The following is a 21,991-nucleotide window of genomic DNA, read 5'->3' on the forward strand; positions in this document are numbered from 1 at the left end:
AATCTAGACTCCTAGAACAAAGTCATTACCAGATGTGATGGATAATTTATAATGGAGGACTTTAATGGACTTCACACTTTGTCTAACGACAAAGCAGGTTAAGCAGGTGGATATAAGATTTTTCCCCACAAACTGCACTTCCAATGTGTAAGAACAGACCGACTACTTCAGTTGAAGGGTGCAGACATAAAGAACATCTTAGAAAGTGTGTACATGAGCTCTTTTGTCCTTAGGACTGGCAGAGTTATGCTCCTGCTTTCATGTCTAAAATGTCATGCTATGTTTCCAAGAAAAAAAATGCAATGTCAGAATGGTTTATGTTCTTTAACACAGATTTTTTTTCAAGGAAATATAAAGTTCTTGGATCTCATCTTCCATAACAAAGTAAAACACAATTATTTGAATTTCATTTGTAACAGAATATATGTATTACTTGAGGCTATTCATATTTCTGCCTAGCCATGGAAAGATAGATTGAACTACATAAGATTTTTTTCTTTTTTTCCAGGATTACCCTTCAAAACCTCAAAACCTGAGAGCAATTGTTAATGCTTAACTATCTTCTGCATCAGCAGTTCTGTCTCTGGTGAACTAACTACAGGTCTTTGGGTTGATGGATAACAGCTTCATGACTGATGTCCTGTTGACAGGGCAGATACGGTGGCACCATAATGCAGAGGCCTAAGCTAGTATTTCTGGTGGATGGCAATAGGTAGCATATTCCTAGAGAACACACAACAAGACAAATATGGCATCTTGCATATATTAAAAAAAAAATCTTAGAAAAGCTACAAGCTATGAAACAGCAAAGTATCCTAATAACAATTTGAGAACCTAAGCCTACTACCATACTAGGTTATAATCTCCTGTGGGAAATATATTTATTTTAGAATAAACACTCGACAGAAAGTCTCAATTAAATTTTAACACTCTGCTATTTTTGTTGGTAAATTTACATTGCTTCAGGTTAGAATATTGAAAATGAAAGAGAAGATTTTAAAAAATCCTAATACAAGTGGATACAGCAAGTTCTAACTGACATCTTGGACCCTGTGGACTCTGTCATAACAGATGAGATTTTACTATAGCACACACAAGCAACTAAATACAAAATTCCTCAGTTCACATTGCTACTTGAGCAGCTGTTGTAAAAGTATTCACTGATACGCAGATATTCCTCTCTAATCCCCCGCATAAGCCTTGTAGCCATGGAGGGCTTTGTAGAGTCAGCACAAATCAATGCATCCCATTTAATTAACGCTAAAGGGGGAAATAATCTCACACTAATAAGGCAGCAGACAAACTATCCTGGACTGGTTGACTGTGCCTAAGGTCTTAACAGTAAACTGACATGAATTAAGAAGGGTAATACGACCTATATAAAAATGCTGCATGTGTCTGCCATGCTGCGATGTTTGCCTTCACTACGCGTACACAAACACAATCACCGCTTAGCTTATGTGTGTCATGATTCTTATGTGTGTCATGATAATTGATATATGATGGAGGAAAACTATTGAAGAGTAAATAGTGCAGTTCATAAGCATGACAGTGGCCTGCTTTTGATTTTTTTGTGATGAAAATTCCAAGGTACATTTTAAAGGGACCACGAAAAGACTCTCTTTCAATTTTTTTCACAAATACACTGAAACAGATTGTTGGCAGACACATGTCATTATCCAGAGAGCTCTAGTATGCTAGTGATGACAGGGATAAAGCTATGAAAAACTGCTGCTTTCCTAATGGAAAAAAACCTCTCACACTTGACTATCAAGATAACTATACATTTTTGTATTTCTCCAGTAAAATTACCTATGTAGTACTGAAACAAAGCAGGAACCAGCAAAAGGGCAATTTATGTGTCTTCCATTAAGGAAAACAGGTAAACAACAGTTCAGTTACCACTTTTAGCTGACATTACCACATCTACTGACAACTGTCAGCTGTTAGCTCCTGCCCACACTCCACAAAACTGGTATTCCTGAAAAATACCAGTGGCAGAATATTTCAAAAGGCTGCTGAATGGTGCTAACTCTTTCATCAATAAATTTAGCTCAAATTTGAAACAAAATATTTGGAAAGAAAAATCAAAATATTAGGCATGTATAATACTGAAAAAAACCACAGATAGAAAAGAAAATATGAAAAAAACCATCTTGTCCCTCTGCAGCTGAAATTTAGGTCTATTTTCAGCTGTTAGTTTGGGATTTCTTTTGAAGCATCTGTTAAACTACAGAAAGCTAAGAATCCTCTTCAGGAGGACACTGCCCTCTGCTTCTCCAGTGTTCTCACCTAGCAGTAACACAGATTTATTTAACCATATTTTGCCTTTCCTTTTGTGTTACGGTCACTCTTGTCTTTTTTGAGAAACTTGTTCATACTTGGGACTTTATAGCTAGACCCAAAATTTCAAAGATTATTACAAGAATCCTTTTATGGGTCTACTAATTTAGAGCCTTCCTTGTGTCGCACCCTTCCTTTAGCTCCTCAGTGTCTGTGAAACTTAGTTAACTCTTCTCAAACCTTTCGAAAATGAGATGTGTCAAGCAGTAAAAAGAGCTCTGAAATATTTATTCTTCTGCTCCTGTTTACCTTTTCTTTCCTAAGTCAACTGAATTGTGATTATAAGCACACAACATTTCGCAAAACAAACAGCTTATGAATTTTTTGGCACTGCAGAGCAGGTCTGTCTTCTGATTCCTCCCACTCAAAACAGCATGACTTGCAACACTGACCTGTTCATGGCCTCATAAATTTACATGGCAGTATTTACATAAAACTTTTGAGTCTCATAATCTGAATTTCTTATGGCGTTTTAGTATATCACAAAACATATCCCATGACATATTAATAACATCAGTGTGCGTGTAGTTTATCCCTCTTGTCAGATTTAGAAGATGTTGTCACAGGTGAAGAAGTACCATTATCCCCATTTCCCACCTCATCATTTCATAGTGTCAGGAGATAAAAAATGTTCAAGTAAAAGTTGGACACTGCACAGGAAGCCTCTTCCCTTAAATAATGGTCTTGATTTCTCTCCTAGTCCAAGCTAATTCGCCAAATTATATCCCATAAAAACTGTGATTACATACTATACTACTTGGAAAAGAAATAACAGACTCACAGGAACTAACAGTAAAACAGATTTCTGAATAAAGCAGATAACACAGCAGACAAACCTGTCTCTTCTTCTTTGGATCAGTTACAAAATTAGTGAAAAATTCAGTGTTATCATTTCCGTAGGGAAATAAGCAACTCTGTTAGAATTTACAAAAATAACTCAAGCAGGCTTGAATTATGAGTCCTGTCAAGTTTAGCTTGAAAAACTAAAGCAGATTGATGGGAAGCTACAACGCGCTTTTATTTGCTAGCAGGTGGGGTAACTATTGTGATACCACAGAAGTCCCTTGTTGATTTGGCATAATATAGCTTTTATGTTTATTCTTAAAGAAAAAAACAAACAGCACACTGAAATCCAGAGATGATGCCAAACTGAAGAACTGTCATACACCAGGGGCATGAAAATAACAAGAAAAACATCATAAATTCTGGCAAGATATACAATAAGATTTAACTGGCAAAACAGCAGTTTATACATGTTGAGAAAAATAAAACCAATCATCAGAATGCAATCCATGAATACAAAGCAGATATTCAGAAAAGGCAGCAAACATATACTGAAATTAGATTGAAACATCTATATCACTTCTTCTAGCCCCCTTGTATCTGCAAAAGTACGCTAAACCTGGAAAAATACTGAAAGCAGACTATAAATTAGTTAAGCCTTAGAAATAATCTGTACTATGTTTATGTACAACACCCATCAATAATAGACTTTTGTTCTAGAAGAGTTACTGGAAAGGAAACTATAATTTTAGTGACATATTCCTTAGCATCAGTTTAATTCAGGTTAGATACGTCATTCCCTGTACACCTGAAATTCCTGTCAAACAATTTTAGGAAGTGCAAGGAATGCAGGATTAGTTCAACAGCAATTCCAAGCTTCATCTGCCCATACGCTACACCGTGGACCAAGATAAAGGTACTCTCTTCCTCAGATGGAACTGATGAGAAAACACACACAGATGCCTTGTGCTTCACTATCAAAAACAGGTAATGAAATGGGGAGGGGAGGGAAAATCAAAGAACCAGACACCTTTATAAACCGATCTAGAGAGAAAGAATTCAAAACAAAACCGCCCCAAAAAAGAAAGGGTTCAGGCTTCCTAACCTACAATAAATATAGTAATGACTCACAAACATTTCCAGTTTACAAAGAGAGCTAAAAGAGACTTCAAATCTCCCATGAGAAAAATGGGATGGAACTGTAGAAAGAAAAAACAAAACAAAGCAATGCTATATTGTGTTTTGAGAAGGTTGTCCCTGGAGCCTGCTTGTGCTAATAGCATGTAAACAGTAGCCCTGGCTATAGTAGGCATAATAACAATATACTGTAAGTAGCTTTTCCGCTGGATTATTATTCATCGTGGTCACTGTGAGTGTAGACGACATTCACTGATAAAATCCATTAGATTAGGAATTGCTATAATGAAGAGTTATAACAGGGTAAACAAAGATGTTTGAGAACATCCTTTTTTCCATTTTTTATTCGTCTTTTATCTCTCTGATTCTTGCAATGGAATTGTACCTCAGTGTGCACTGCCAGGGCTTGAAAGCAGCTATGTCCATGCTCGTTCTACACAAAGAAAGAGTTCCCACTTCTTTTTACAAGCTACTTCAAGCATCACGTTATCTACCACATACAACACCTACAATTTGCTCTTGGACAGACAGCTTCTTCCCTCATGCATCTTCCCTTGGCTGTTGACACAAAACCTGACAGTCCCCATTCTTCAAGTCAATGAAAACTGATGGGCAGTAGGCCATCAGTCCATCTAGTTTCCCATGGTCTTAAGTTCTTTTATAATTTTCCGCTTTTCAAAGGTCACTCTAAACTTAATGCTGAAAGAATACTTTCTAACATAGTGTCACATATAGTTAAAGTTTTAAAAAAATTAACAAAGAAATAGGAAAAAGTTTCAGTTCTGTATTTTGTAACGGTGTCTTTGAACAATTCAGATTGTTCCACAACTCTTTTTTCAGCAATCCCTACCAGCTTTCTGAGGAGCTTTCTAATTCCCTCAGGACAACTACCCAGCCCAGGCAGATCTGTGCTCACACAACTGCTGGTCATTACAGGTAGCTGTGTCTTTTGGTACCACAAGGATGGCAAGTGGTCCTGGTCAGGCTAAGCAAGTATAGCATGTCCTCTTTAGACTACACAAAAGAACAAAACTAAATCTTTGTGGACCTCAACCCAGAATGAACAGCTGAGAACAGAATTAAAGAACATTCTCAGAGTAGAAAGACAGATTTCCTGTCCCCTGTGAATTTAGGATTTAGACTTTGTCATTCAGATGTATTTATTCAAACTTATCTTTCAGTATGAGTTAACTACAGCAAAAGGTGATTTTGAACAAAAATAATCATGGGAGAAAATTCTTCACAAAATTATCTTCCAGCTTTAGAATAGAATCATGAATCATAGAATCATTAAGGTTGGAAAAGACCTCTAAGATCATGGAGTCCAACTATCAACCCAACACCACCATGCCCATTAAACCATGTCCCTAAGCGCCCACATCTACATGTCTTTTAAATGCTTCCAAGGATGGTGACTCAACCACTTCCCTGGGCAGCCTGTTCCAAGGCCTGACCACTCCTCCAGTAAAGAAATTTTTTCTAATGTCCAATATAGATCTCCATTGGTGCAACTTGAGGCCATTTCCTCTCGTCCTATCGCCAGTTACTTGGCAGAAGAGACCGACACCCACCTCGCTACAACCTCCTTTCAGGTAGCTGTAGAGCATGATGAGGTCTCCCCTCAGCCTCCTCTTCTCCAGGCTTTGCTTTGAGGTATTAAGCTGCATGCTCACTTTTCCATCGAAACACAAAGATATGCTACAGCTTGGCTTGATACATTCAGTTTCTAATTTATCATAGCTCTAAACAGGAATTAATAGTGCTAATTAAAATCTCCTTAAGTCATTCAATTTCTTTGATTAGCTATTTTAACTTTATCCAAGTAAATAAATGAAATTTCTGTTATCTTAATTCAACACCATAAAGTAGAATACATATATTATTAAATTAAACTTACATTGACCTTTTAATGGCACTGAGACTAACATCCAGCTGTTCATACCAATAGCTCAGACACAGTTTTGCACTGCAAGCAGGAAAACAAACGAACACAAAAACTCCAGTGATGTAAATTAGCACATTTCTGGCTCACTGAAAATCAGAAAGTGCCGGTTTTGATCCTAGCACTATAGATGCATCCATTTTAGGAAGGAACACCATTCCCTCCAGGAGCAATGTGATATACAAAGAATATAAAGTCTTTAAAGGTCCTAGTTTTACACATGACAGAATTACACAAAGTGTTGTGTGCTGTTGAATTCACGTCAATGCATGCCTGTTAAGGTGCTGAGGAGCAAATGGTAGAGATAAGGTTTTTATTTAAGGAGACTAAAGCTATCTAAAGAATCTGTGGAAATAATTTCAGCCTTTCCAAAACAGTCCTATGCTTTCCCTGTTTGCTTTTTGAGGATCTGACCCTTCTAAATGGCTTTATTCTCAAATTTATGGGTACAGTTATCAGGAAAACCAACAAGATTTTACTTTTATCTATTAAAATACTTAGTTAGTAATTTACAATGATTTTATTTTTAAATATTGCACTGTAGTAATCAGTAAAAATTAAGTTTATTATTTTGTGAGTCAGCAAAAACATTTGCTGGGTTTGAAGGTATCTTGGGATAAAATGTAATCTAAGCAATAAATATTAATCTGAGGATTCTACCTGTACACATGTTAAATGAAATAAAGCAGGTAAGTAAACAGATGAAAGAAAAGAGGTTTCTAAATACCGTGACTGTTGCATCGTGATGTTTCCACAAGTCGATTGTTTTGGTCATAGCATGCCGTGGCCTGGTAACGATAGCCTTGTCCACATTCCTTAACGTCTCCTTGTACCTTCATTCCCAGCAATACTTCCAGCTTACCCTCTGGTAAAATACAGTCTGACCAATTTCCCACAGGCTGAGCACTGTACTTGTCACATGGACAAAACTGATTCTCAATCAGAGGATACAACTGAGAATTTTTGCATTTATCCCTTTTCTTACTTTTTCCTAGAAAGAAGAAATAATTATTTTTGAAAGTTTGTATCAGTTTACATCTCCACAAAAATTTCATTTAGACTTCTGTAACAAATGCTTGCAATCAAATACATATGCCTAAAACTAGCTACATTAATCTTTATTCCTTTAGGTTAATGACTTGAATTTCTTAAGTAATGGATGCCTACAATTTGCACAAAGGCAACATCTTTTAAAATAAAGCCATATATTCATATTTACTTTGGATAAAAGTGCTTGGGGAGTACAGTTTGAAGAAGGTAGCAATTAAACAAATATACCCTTTTCCCCCTACTTCATCAGCAGTGTGCAGTCCAATAAATCTCTGGAGAAAACACTCTCAAGTTGAAGGAAATCGCAAAAGGAAGTAACATACATCTTTGCTACAGTAGTACCTTCTTTCAAAATGTGAAAATTTCATCACCTGTTATCGTGCATTTTTAATAATTTGTTAATAATTACCATTCTTCCCCTCTAATAGAATAAGCTCCTTCTGTGAATTTGTTTCTTTTCAAATCTCTTCTCGTTTTCCTTCCCCAACTGTAGCATAGCCATCCACCCACCTTCCACTTCCCATTAAATCTATTTTTTATCTTCTCCTTGGTAAAGTTTGCTCAGTTTTCCTTTCCATACTATACAGCTTATATATATTGATGTAGAAGTCTTTGCAAAAGTAGTTTTAAAAATGCTTGTTACTTAGATACTACTGTAAATTAATATTCTGTAGTATTTTCCTTGCTATGCAAAACAAGGCACTGGACACAACTTTGCAGCACCCTTAGTGCTTGTACTTACTACTGCCTTCATTTAGAATAGAAAAAAGGTACCTGAAGAAAAGTTTATCTTTCTTTTGACAACACAACTTCATACTAAAAATACACTTCTCCTCCTCCTCCTCATTTTCGTCATAAATAATTATGAATTCACTCCAAGTCAGCTTTATGTATTAGCCTGGGTAGCACATTGCCACAGAGAATACACCACAGCATGTATCACAGTCTTAACAAGTTTGAAGGGGTGACTTAACTCAGGACAGGAAAGTATCTCAAAGTGTTAATAGTGTGGTAAGAGAATCTGTTCTTTCTTGCTTTGTTTTTTAAATAAAAAAATTGTTAGTCAGGGGTTTTTTTTTCCCTTGTGGAAGCAAACCTGGCATAAAGTTCACTGGAGTTATAAAAGAGCCACAGTGAGCCTTCTTGAAGATCATAAATTATTCATTGCCCACAGGTGTTCTGATTTACAGGGGGATGGAGCGGGGGATAGGGTTTGGATCTTATCACATTCTTTCTGAGACTGCTAACGGGCACCCCCCTTAGCTAGTTTTCCTCCACCACAGACAATACAGACTAATTGGCAAATAGTGCTGTGATAGAGGCCAAGTCTCACTCTTGAGGTTTCAGTTATAATTTAGAAGCAGAGCATGTGTTTTTATCTTCATTTCATGCAGAAGAAATAATAATAATAATAATAATAAAACAGATTAAAAAGAGGTTGAAGAAAAAAATGTTTCAAAGTGGAAGGGTATCTGCCCATCATGTGGAATAAGGAAAAGTTTGTGGCAAGGGTTTGGACACCATTGGAAAAACTTTTTCTTCTGTTAACTAAAACCTCAAGAGGTTTTAAGGGACACAAAGTAAGAGCATTCTTAGTTGTGTCAAGAAATAAGGCAGAAAATTAAGCAACGTATTGCCTCATGTGCTGATCTGAGCTCCTGGATGAAGGCAATGGAAGAACGAAAAACACAAAGAACTTGGAGAGCAAACATTCAGCCAGGGAAAGGATTGGCTTAATCATAAAACTGACATTCAAGACTGCAGCTAAGAAGTTCAAAAGAGGTAAACCAAAGCTTAAAGCTGAAAGTGATGATCTATAGCAAGAGGTTGAAAAGCCCTCAGCTGCTGTAGTAATTCTAATGCACCAAAACACCATCTGAGAGGGAAGTCCTAGTGTAGCCAAGACCAGAAGCAGGAAGAGGAATGCAAGTGGGTTAACATCTGATCCTGTTAAGGAGAGATGACTGTTGATTGGTCTGTCACTAATTTAAAAAAAAAAAAAAAAAAAAAAAAAATCCACTTTCACTAAATTTTCTATTAAAAGGTTTTCTATTGGAAGCTCCAGGGGAATTTCAACAAGATTTTTTTTCCAATTACAGTTCAGTGTTAAAAAAACAAACCCAAAGAAAACAGACCCAATTCATTCTGGTGAGAATTCAGTCTGGTTAGACAATGCTGGCAAGATACAGCTTGTGCATGGAATCATGGTTGCTGAGGAATCAAAATTGCAGACCTGCTCCCTAAATTCTTAGCTGAGAAAACACACATAAATCAAGAAAATGCAAATAATTAATAAGGTGTATGGCCACTCTGGTTTTCATTATCAGTTCTCCAAATCTAGTTTCTTGTCTTAGTAGAATTAAACTTGTTTCACCTTATTTGGGACTGAAAGTTATTTGAGAGCGATGTGAAGAGACGAGATTTCCTACCCCAGGACTCCCCCGAGTGCCTTGCACTACCTACATCATGTTGAAGACCCCAAGGTCTTTGGCTTTTTACATCACTAAGCCAATCAGTTAGTGGTTGTAAATTACATGCTTTTCAACATTCACTAAATTGTCCAACATTTGCCTGAAAACTATCAGTAAAATAAAGTTTAAGCAAAAAAAAAAGCTTTTGAAAAAATATTTTCATATTTTAAGCTGTAACTCAGAGAAATTGCTTGAGAGTGTAACCTTAAAGGTCTGTCTCTTGTATTTGTTAAATGCTTAGCACAAATAGATAATCTCAAGGACGTAATTCTGTACAAATGATAAACCATAAACCAGCAACCTTCCTGATCTCTTTGTGTACAGAAGCAGGCTGCAAAATCAGGGTTTGGAATAAACATGGTGTGAAAACCTTTTAATAGCAAACAATTGTGCCCCTTTTGCTGAAAAGATAACACAGGGCTCAACAAAAATGCAGGTGAAGATTTTTTAATTTTATTTCCTTGAATTGGATGAGATTGTTGGTAAATAATGCTGCTTTACATTTTTCACCTCCCTGGAACTACAGACAATGTGGACTCGCCTGTCAGGAAAAGAAATGGTCTGCTTTGCCGTTTACTATGTGCACTCCATTTAGAAGAAACCCTGGCCTCCAATGTTCTCCCATCTCCTCTCGAGCCACTTCCCCATGATCAGGAGTCTGAGCTATATGGCAGGAATTTGTTCTTCTGAGGAGTTTTTTTTTGTTCCACCAACAGTATATAGAGCATGACAGTGACATTGGGTCTGCTTTCTGCCATGATGACAAACTTTGCTTGCTTGTCACAAGGCAACCTCAGAAAAACACAGGTTTTAATCTAAACAGTAGCAATAATTAATAAAAGATGCATTATTTTTCTGGTTGCTCTTACCGACAAGAGTGCGCTTTCTTGTCCTGACTCCTCCACAGTCCCCATTACAGGAAGAAAACTTTGACCAGTTTGTAAACTGACAGTCATCTTGGCAGGGAATCTGGCACATCTGTGTTAAGGATGGTAATGGGCCAGAGTATTTAAGGCACTCACTGATGTCAGCCTGTCCTCCGTCTTGTCTGCGACAAGTAATTGCTGGAAGCAAAAAGGGATGGAGTTTAATTCAGCAGTTTTTTCATGAATGTCTCTATTCAATTTAGTACATCTACAATATTCTACCATAAAATCACACTGAAAACCCAGAATAGCTATACAACAACCTATTATTTGCAATCAGTTATATCTTGAATGAATACATTTGATATTTCTGTCTTTTTTGAGATTCTGTTTAAATTTCTATTTATCAGGACTTACCAGGAAAAAAAAAAAATCTTACAGACAACTGTAAACATTATAAAGGTTGCACCATGTTATCCACACCTGTTAAACCACTTTTCACATTATCATTTTTCCTACAGATATAGCCTATAACTCAGACATTAAAAAACTTGTGATGCCATTTTATGTAGCTGAATATTGTATAAGTTATAAAGTTGTATCAGCAGCATATATTTTAGAAAAAGAGACAGGCAAATTTTAGAAACATATTTGAGTTCTGGATACCACTTAACCACCCACAATAGTATTGCTGCCTGATGTTCTTCAGCAATTTTTAGTCTTGAAAAAGAGTTAAAGGACAAAACGTGTTTGCTAGGGATGGAGTATCAGCCAATAGGGCTACAATGTTTTATAACAGGATAGCCATATCCTGAATAAAAGCTTCTTACTTATAAGAAAAAAAATAGTTTCTTAAGAAAACTTCAGGTGGCACAAAAGGAAGGAGTTGGAACACAATAATTTACAAAGAATATCGCTGCTTCATTAATATAGTCTTTAACAATGCTCTATTATTTTTCCTGATGGATAATTTTAATTTTAACGTGGTTGCTTACGTATTATTCTAACCTAAGCCTCAGTAAATCTAATTTTATTTCCTTGCCCAAAACAACATAGAACTTATTATGCAGTAACAAGATTGGAAACTTCTTGTTGTTATGCAATAGAATTATATTAATGCTTCTTGGCATCTGACAGCACACAGTATATGCTGTGTCTCATAATAACTGTGAAAATAATTTGGGTCACCAATTGTAGCAGTAACATTGCATCTGAACACAATAAATCATTCTGTTTACATATGAGGGAATATCATATTTTATATTATACTCTGTTCCATAATTTAAGCATAGTACTTCAATTGTACTGACAATAATTGTTTTATTGGTATGTGAATTGAAAAAAAATGTAAATTTTACTAACAAAACTATTATGGCATAATCAAGTTCAACTGTTAGAGAAAAATGGGGTTTGAATGCAAAGTTTCAAAATAAAACAGAAAACTGGCTATGAGTGACTATTTTCTCCTGGAGGAAGAAGGAAGAATACTTGAGGAAACTTTTTCTTTTTTTTTTTTTTTAATATTGTTGTAAGGTAATTGTAAAGGTTTAGCAACCTATGATTTCTGAAAAAAGTTTTTTTGTCTGACAGTTCTAAACTAAATTTCTACCTCATGATGACTGTAGGAAGTTGAACTTGATGACTCCCGTGGTCCATTTCATCATGTGGCTACTAAAACATACCCAAAAGTCCCAAGTGAATTGTTTTTGCCACACGTCTGTGGTAAAACACTGTGAAAGAGAGGGGGGGTTGTTTTTCCAGAGATGCTAAGCAAACAACTTCCCTGATCCTTGACTGCCCTTCGGAGCAGGGCTGCCAGCACTGTTTGTAATAGGCTCAGTACTGCATTAAGTTGTGCTTATTGGGGGACTGAGCGGCTGTACATTGTCTAATACAATTATTCTGTCAAATCCTATTATTATCGGTGTAGTTTACATGAGGAAACCCTTTTTTCCTTCAGATATAATTATAGTGATTCAATTAGCAAAACCGAATATCTGAAAATTGAAAATCCATACAATAACTATTTTAAGGACGTGTTAACTGTACCTACTATAGGATTTCTAAAATTATACAAATATTTTGGAAAAAACACGTCAAGCCAGTATCCTCCAATACAAGCCTAGGCTATGGTTTTGGATTCTTGTGAGATACTCTTCTCTGCTAATAACACACACCGGTTTCCCCAAGCTAAAAACACAGTTCAGACTAGTTTTACCATGTGGAAATTCACAGAGGTCAAACCTAAATCCTCTGTCTTGGGTTTGACCTTGGCATATGCATGCATCAGCAAAACTAATTGCATTATCTTCACTGCATTCTCAGGGAGATATAGGCCACCATTTTTAGCAATGAAAACTATACCTAGTCAAGGGCTAAAAGACAGTCCACTGATTAACCCGATAACTTTTAATAACCTTCTTCAAAAGTTTAATACCCATTTTAGATACTGCCTCTCCATCTAGTCCTTTGATAGGCCATAAGCATTAACCATTGAAGAATATACATTCTTTCTAGCTAAATTGAGTTTTTCTAAAGCCAATAATCATTCCCTCATCTATCTTGGTTATTAAACATTACTCCGTGGGCAGCTATCCACTCTGTCATAAGTTTTTTCAGACTCATATTAGTGCATCTAATTTACATCAAGCAGACCCAGGTGAGAAGCTCCCCTGAGGATTAACACTTTGCGTTTTTTCCAGATTAACTGTCAGTTGTACTGTAGCAATCAAAGCAGGAAAACTTTTCATTCTTGAGACCTAAATATTTCACCTTAATAACAACACATATTAGAGGACAGCTTAGCATACCAAATCAGTTCCTGAATTTTAATTTTCACAATGCCTGTCCATAACTATTCGTGTTACTTCTGGCTGACAAGAACTGGATGATTGGCTTTATATTCCATTTTCCTATTGTTATTCTACAGATTCAAGTATCAATTTGAAAGGTTTATACTTCTTGTGACTGTTGAAGAGTGGATATTTTTCCATTACTTAAAATAGGGATTTTGACAACTGTATACATTCCATTAATACATTCTTTTGGCCAGGTAAATGTCTTACGCGACATCTGAAATGCTCTTACTGTTAGTGGAGTTACTTTTTCCACTCACAACCTAATGTCGGCAAACTCATCCCCTGCTTCTCTGATCAAACCTATGGTTCTTTAATTATATTCTGTAAAAGTCACTGAGATTGATGATTAACTCACTATACAGAGAAATGTCTTCAACTACTGTAAAGCCATGCAGTGCCAGACTAATTATTCTGCCTACACAACCACGTTATATTTATTACAGACATTAGCAGTAAGTGGAAAGAGCATGGTTCTTCTATTACTGAATTAAGCCCAAGTAATTGTTAAGTGAAAACATAAAACAGGAGTACTGCTAACAGAAAAATCAAATTTAACATGGAAACCATTCACTTACAAAATTGTTTTGGAATTTAGCAATTATTATCTCCCAGAAGAAAGGTGTGAAATAAACGGCAGTCTAAATTTTCTAGACAAGGGACTTTGATGTAATTAAAATTTTATCTGATAGCATTGTTTCCACCAAGCCACGGGGGACTACAGGCTAATATATTTGTTGTTGGCATAATGAAACACTAAGACTGATTTGAGCAAGTCTTGTTATGTGTGGGTTTATATAAAAACCTTGCCAATGTTTCCATCATTAGTATACTTCATTGAGATTTCACTGAGATGTGAGATTCAATGACCCCTACACCTAAAAATTAAAGTATTTTATAAATGAACGTGCTGTATGTCCTTTGTTTTACAATACACTTGTGATACCATTTTTTCAATTGTTAAGTATTTTTAGCAAAAAAATTATTCTGTTTCATTTCTAGAAAGGCAAGAATTATTTCAGCACATTAACTTTTCTTACACCTACTATCAGTGCTGCCTAGGCTATGATTTCATCTATGTTTATTTCTTTTTCTGTGGGACACGGCAGACTAGACACTACATAATGAAATGTTTCTATCACAAAGTATCTTAAGCAGGAGCACGTGCCAATAATATTGTTAAAATACAAGCCTGATATTGTTCTTTATGCGCCAAAGAGAGTAACAATGTGTTTCTGATGAATAAAGTTGTCTGGAGATTCTGGCTCTTGTTTTGTCAACAAAAAATTAATTTCTCATGTAAATACTCCTCTTGAGCACTGTTGTCCAAATTCTTACTTCAGTACAAAACCTGAAGCTGCCAGTTGTCCTTTGCAGTGACTGAAATACGAACCAGGCGATAGGGCACTCTCATCTGTTAAGTCTGGACAACGTTAAAATAGTAGTTTAGCGCTCCAGGAAGGAGCAGCACCCCTTCATGATTTTGTCTCCCTTCTCGTGCTTTCAATGAGGTCATGAAACCCCCACAAGAGCAAATCCCTCCCCATACACATAAGCAATGCCCAGAAAGGGAGGCTGCTGTCCCTGCTTAGCCACAGCAAGAGGAAAGCGCTTTTGACCACCGGTTCTGCCTCCGTGCCTCCCCACGGCTGAAACAAGCCTGCAAGGCCTCCTTGTGCGCTCACGGCCATCCTGGGAAGCTTCCTCCAATTCCCCTGCTCCACTGTCTTTCAAATAACTGTACATATGCTCTGCAAATGAAGAATACTGAGAGCTCAGGATCAGCTCTTTAATAATGGCCAATTCCCAGAGACGTCAAGTACAGCTACTCAGATATTTTCTCTGACAGCCAGGTTACTTAAGCTTCTGCCTAAATTTTATAAATAACCTTTCTCTTGCTATTACAGCATATGCTGACAGATTTCACAATTTTCATCCCATTCCTCCTACGAGACTCTGCAGAAGATTTATGGTGGCAAGGATTGGAGGCTGTGCATCCTTTTGCAAATCTCTTTTTGGTCACTGGGATAGCCCTTACCACGTGCATCCATCCATATACATCATGATGTGATTGGTCTATTGTGGTTTGGGCACTTGAGCTTCTCATCTGCTACATGTCCTCTTCACTAGCATTGAGATGCAGTCCAACAAGCCTACTTAAATCTGCAGAAGCTACTGGCAAAACAAGCCTTTTTAGTAAGTAAGTTTCCTAGGCTTTCCTATACAATTCAAAAGGGATTTGAACTGTATTTCTAAGTTCTTTCAGAAGTCACTGGAGCTGAGGTTTACCGACACAGATTTTTTAAGATACGAGCATAACATTACACATACCTGCCTAAGTTGTTCACAATTTCAAACTTCATACATTAATCTATCTCACTGAGCAGACCACTACTTTGTAGTTATCTATGTGCTAATAAATGTCAGCCACAAGAATACAAAGTATTATCTCTTAGCACACCCTAGCTGGAGTAGGTTCCTCTCACAGGAAGTTTTATAGTCCACATCCCCATCAAATACTAGCAGCCCGGCTTTATCAAGCATTTACTCTCTTGTTCTAGTTTTTGCAATTTGTTTGGTATTTTTTATTTGCCAACACTCTGTCCCTCTCCCTCCTGGGTTTCAGGTGACTCATCAAGACATCTGGTCAATTTACTTTTGTTAATTGAGAAACAGCTTATGAAAATAAACACAACATAAGTGGAATTGCAGTATGTGCTGGTTTTGGCTGGGATAGAGTTAATTTTCTTCATAGTAGCTAGTATGGGGCTATGTTTTGGATTTGTGCTGGAAACAGTGTTGATAATACAGAGACGTTTTTCTTATTGCTGAGCAGGGCTTACACAGAGTCAAGGCCTTTTCTGCTTCTCACACCACCCGACCAGCTAGTAGGCTGGGGGTGCACAAGAAGTTGGGAGGGGACAAGCTGGGACAGCTGACCCCAAATTACCAAAGGGGTATTCCATACCATATGATGTCATGCTCAGCATATAAAGCTGGGGGAAGAAGAAGGAAGAGGGGGACATTTGGAGTGATGGCGTTTGTCTTCCCAAGAAACCATTACGTGTGATGGAGCCCTGCTTCCCTGGAGATGGCTGAACACCTGCCTGCTGATGAGGAGTAGTGAATGAATTCCTTGTTTTGCTTTGCTTGTGTGTGCGGCTTTTCCTTTATTTATTAAACTGTCTTGATCTCAACTCACACTTTTTCTCATTTTTACTCTTCTGATTCTCTCCCCCATCCCAGCAGGGGGGAGTGAGTGAGCAGCTGGGTGGGGCTGAGTTGCCGGCTGGGGTTAAACCATGACACAGTAAAATATAGTTTTTCTCTACATTTCCTGTTCCTGTTGGATAGGGTCAAAAGGAAGGTTCAAACTCCTTGATGATGCATCCATAATATCCACTCTTGAGGGTTTTGTACAAGAGACAGAAGTCTTAAGTTACTGCAATTCTATAATACATTCCTGCCCTGCTTATCCACTGTTAAAAGGCATTTTACCAGTGATATGACTGCAGATTTTCATTCATCATAGAAATTCAATGTAATTGTCACAACTTTCTGCATTGTTCAAATAAGGTTCATGACTATAACAATGAATTTGTTGTTCAGGTATTAAATGCTATGTTGCTATGCTTAAATTTAGATATAAATACCTGTCCATCATTTGCATGAATAATTAACAAAGTTTTCTTTAAAAAATTGTAAAAATAATCTGTTCTTAAAACAAAAACAAAAATCCACCAAAACCTTTTTTTCTCTTTCCTCTGCATTGACCCATGTTCTAATTTTGTGACATGTTCATTTAAACTGATATGATTTGCAACAAAACCTTCATTATACAAGACAGCCAGAAACAGAGCTGTCTTTAACAATGAATCACAATTCTAAACTTTATGATTCACCCAAGTATCTCTTTTTCCAAAAGACCAATGTGATAAAAAAGCTGAAGAATGGAAATGTAAATAGTAAAGCTGTCATATAAAGCAAGGCATGTATATGGTGTAGTTACTTATAGACTCTTAAGATCAGACACCTAACCAGTCATTTTTAATCATTTCTAACTTCTAGTTTTTCCTTCAGATTTAATTATCTTTCTAACTAAAATATGAACAGTGCAGACTATTTTGTTCAAAATAAACCTCTAATGAATGCATAGTCAGATGTGCCTTCTCCCTGGTGTACATTTCTATTCTTTCTTATTTAACACATTTACTGATACGTTACATGTTACAGTGTGCGTAGGCAATCAGATCAGAAATAGGACAAACTAATAGCATTGACAACATCCCCTTGCACTGAAAAAGAGTAACAGAGAACTGTTCTCACATACAAGAATGCAATTACTTGCTCTACTGAGTATCAACATGAAATGAAAGAAGAATCCACAGGAAACCAAAGGGCTGAGATTACTTCTATAAGATTATTGTTTCACTTTGTCATCAAAAGTAAATTACCACAAACAGATGAATGAATGTGTGATTTCTGCATTCATGAGCATCAGAAATTTGAGAAATAACTCTTTTTCAGTTGAAATTGCTGCTACGTCTACGTTTTCACAATACGGTAAACATTTGTACAGAAATCACCAACAAACAGTTAAATGATCTTGTTCAAAATATATTTATTCCAGTATCACATTATAAATGCAGTATCAGAATGTTATACCAAATAGATTTCATATTTCAGTGTTTAGCATTTTCTGATTTTGGGGTGGTTAAAAGGACTTGCACAGTAGTAGCTCAGTCTTTTCTGTATCTACATTACAAAATAATCTTTAAATAAATGATTTGTAGTACAGAACTTTTAATAACATATTGTCATGCAAAGTTTTCCACAGCCTGTAGAAACTTTATTTACGACAAGCCAAGTATGCAGGCAGGAGCCAAGGATTAGCAGGGAGAGGGGACAAACCCTCTTCCAGAGTCTTCCTTCAGAAACCGGTGAAATCTTTCTAATACTGTCCAGTCAGCCAGGTGCTTGCTTTCAGGTCAGTCTCCCTTCAGCGAGCACCTTGCATGAAATCAACTCTTGTGCAGGGGACCAAACAAAATAATGTGCACCACTGAAAATTCACACATCACCATTTTCATGGCAGAATTTGAAATGTAAGAGGGAAAAGGGAATATGTTAATGCCCTGTGTAGGAGATAACCTATATAAAACAAATAAAACACACTATCCATGTTCAAAATGCAATTTTCTGAGGTGCAAAGTAAATAAAACTTCAACAAATAACCTCTAGAACTGCAGAAGTATGTTTTCCAAAGTGAAAGTTACTTTTGTGCAAAAATTCAACTATTACTTCCAAGTCATATTAATTGGAAGGGTGTTCAAGAAAACAGAGAATATTTTACTTTTTTCAATCTAAAGAAAAGCTGTACTAGTTTAGTTAGCTCCTACAGAATATCGGTTTACATTACTGAGCACAAAAGTAAAAGATATATTGAACAGATTGTTAGGTATTAAAACACTGAGACATGATACATAATACACCTGTGTTCGAAACTTACATTTCCTGTTAATTTACATAATTTAAATCAATGGGAAAAATATTGGGCCAAAACAAGGCTCTGTCTTTAATGCCTGTAACTTTCACCACTGCAACAGGCTAGACAATATTTAGATTCATATTTAGATACTTGGACTGTGGCACAAATAATCTTTGGTTCTCCAACTTAAATAATTTTCTCCGTGAGTTCTACAATAAAATTTATACATTGGATAGACTTAATAAAAAGAAGAGCACACAAAAATCTCCACTTTCTAACAGTTGATCTCGGAAACATTTACAGAATTCTACCAAAACCACCTGCTTTCTTCAGGCTTAGCTGCTCCCAGTGTTCTTAAATAACGATTGCTCATCCTGCCACTTGACCACATCATTACACTAGAGAGCTACTTCCATTATATCTACTTGTAGGAACAAGACTACTGCTTGCATACATCATCCTTTGCAAGATCGAACTCTGTGTAGTACCAGAGGGAAATTTTGCCAATCAATTTTACCAAATCTGAAAACTGCATGCCCAGTAATTCCAAAATAATGTGTTACTCTCTATGTGTGTGTACTGCACATGATTGAAATTACAGTTTAAAAAACGGAAACTTTCATGATGCACAAGAATAATAAAAAACAATTTGCATGCAGTACAGTTAGTTATCTTTCTTTATTAACTGACTTTGAGGCAAAGTCAAGAGATTTAGTTACTACCATGCAAGTACAGAAGACAACATTTTGTACTATCTGAACTCCTACCGTCAAAGACAGAAATCTTATTTTCTCAGTGTGTAATCTGAATGTATCCTCCAGAGTTGCTAGAAATAGATTGCATTAGTGATAGACCTTCGAAAGAATTACCACAGCCAGAAGTCTTTTGTATTAGCAGGCAATACCTTCAGGTTTCATTTTGTGATAAGCTCTAAATTGATCTCCTGTAGCACTTTCTGAGAAAGTGGTAGGAGTTACTAGCTTAAGATTTACTCTATGACTTTTTTAAGTATACCATAACCTCCTTTAATACTGCAAGGAAGTTAATGACCAGAACATTTCACTTCTGCAGTTAGCAGTGTCCTTGCTCAGGAATTCCACAATCTGCTGAGCCAATATTGTTTTAATGGATAGGAGTTTGCACTCAGAAAAGGCAAAAAAAAACCCCAAAACCTTCCTGGAATTAGGGTTGACTAGTAGTTCAAAGCAATTCAATTATTGTAACACAGTAAGAAGGACTGCAATTATTTTCATACTGAATTTATTTAATGCACCTAAAAAACTGTCTCCTGACTAAACAGAGTCACAGATACACAGTTCTGTTAAATCCACAAAACTCTCTATGAAGACAGGTGATGGTAAAGCTGGATAGGGATGCTAAAATTATTTGTTATCAAATGGAAATGGTGCAAAAATGTTTGAATCACTGGGCTCGAAGGGTCAGTGGTTTTGATGTCCAACCAGCAGCTCGTTAAGAGTGCTGCACCTCAGTGGTTAATTCCAGGGCCAACTCTGTTTAGCATCTTTAACAACCTGTACAGGATGTCCAACCAGCAGCTGGTTAAGAGTGCTGCACCTCAATGGTTAATTCCAGGGCCAATTCTGTTTAGCATCTTTAACAACCTGTACAGAAAGCATCCCACACCAGTTTGAGAAGAGCAGTCAATACCTACCTGGAGGGTAGGGCTGCCATTCAGAGGACCTTGACAGCCTGGAGAGATGGGCTGGCACTGAACTGAGTGTAAATGCAAAGTACTGCATCTTTCATGCTCCCATTGCTCTCTAAAACTACTTAATTCGAGGGTGTAGAGAAGAGAGCGCCAAACTGTTCTGAGAGATATATAGTGAAAGGATAAGGGGCCACAGACACATATTGCAGCAAGGGAAATTTCAGCTTAGATATAAAAAAAAAAAAAAATAGTGCTAGACTGGACAAGCACTGGAGCAAATGACCAGAGAGGCTGTAGAATCTCCATCCTGGGAGATACTCCAAACTTATTGAGACATGGTCCTGAGCAAACAGCTCTAATCTGGGTGGGATCTAACTTTGAAACTGGCCCTGCTCTGGGTGGAAGGTTGGACCTAGGGACCTCCAGACCATCCTTCCAACTCAAAATTATTGTAGGGTTCTCCAATCCTAAATTTTCAAACAAACACTTACAGGGAGCAGGAGTCTTATATTCAGTCTAATGGATATACCCATAAACATGTCTTTACATCCTCGCCACATGAAAAACGTAATTTTCACAAGTGAATTTATGCAACCATTTTCACAAAAAGAAGCATGTAAAGTCACCCATCCCTTTCTTTTTTTCTTCTTTTTGAAAACATACTTTCCACAAACACCTCTACCAACTTGCTTCAGGTAAGGATAGTGAAATAAACTGAACAAACAATACCATAAAATTAGTCACTAATGTGGTATCTATATTTAAAAATAAATTAATACTGATATGTTATGAATAAAACATTTGCCAAATACTTGTTGAGATGCACCCTACCATACTAGCATTCAGTATTTTCCTTTCCTGATGCCCATAAAGATAGATAAAATTAATGTTAGGTTAAAATGACTAAAATTTTAGGCATTTCCCACACCAGTGCAGCTATAGATTTCTGAGGAATATATGACAGAAACAAAGGGTCTAACCTCTTGCTTGCAGCCCAGGTCCACAAGTCTCATGTGCTCCTGGACTGTCTTGGCGCACGTACCACGGTACTAGCTGGCACCTGCGCCACTTGTGGGTCTTCCACCTGAAATAAGGGGAGAGACAATCAACTTCAAACAATCCATCTAACCTTGTAGCAATCAAAACTGAGGCAGCACAAGTGCTAGATAGTATTAGAAACCACTGTAAGCTATTGTTTATTATTACTAACTAATCACAGCCAATTCACAACAAACAGCAACAATACCGTCAACTTTTCCCTCTTTCCTGTTAACTTTTTTGCTTCTTTTAGGATTAGGCCATTAAGAACACAGGGAAGGAAGGAGGAGGTGGAGGAGGGAAGAGAAAGCAAACCATATATATTTTCAAGGATTTCAAAGTACAAAGG

The 21,991-nt window shown here is 36.8% G+C and overlaps 1 protein-coding gene across 1 annotated transcript in view; it reads right to left on the reverse strand.

Annotated features, from left to right (window-relative positions):
- The window catches only part of LOC104084353 (thrombospondin type-1 domain-containing protein 7A-like), a gene marked incomplete at its 5' end in the record, with an annotated part of 56,644 nt that extends 34,956 nt beyond the window's left edge, over nt 1–21,688 (reverse strand). Inside the window, 3 exons of the mRNA XM_009588158.1 lie at nt 6,933–7,196; nt 10,596–10,790; nt 21,585–21,688. Of these exons, the coding sequence (XP_009586453.1) occupies nt 6,933–7,196; nt 10,596–10,790; nt 21,585–21,688 (563 nt within the window). The remainder of the gene's footprint in view (nt 1–6,932; nt 7,197–10,595; nt 10,791–21,584) is intronic.
- Nucleotides 21,689–21,991: the final 303 nt, after the last annotated feature.

Source organism: Fulmarus glacialis, unplaced genomic scaffold, assembly GCF_000690835.1.
Source record: "Fulmarus glacialis isolate BGI_N327 unplaced genomic scaffold, ASM69083v1 scaffold122, whole genome shotgun sequence".
Lineage (NCBI taxonomy): Eukaryota > Metazoa > Chordata > Aves > Procellariiformes > Procellariidae > Fulmarus > Fulmarus glacialis.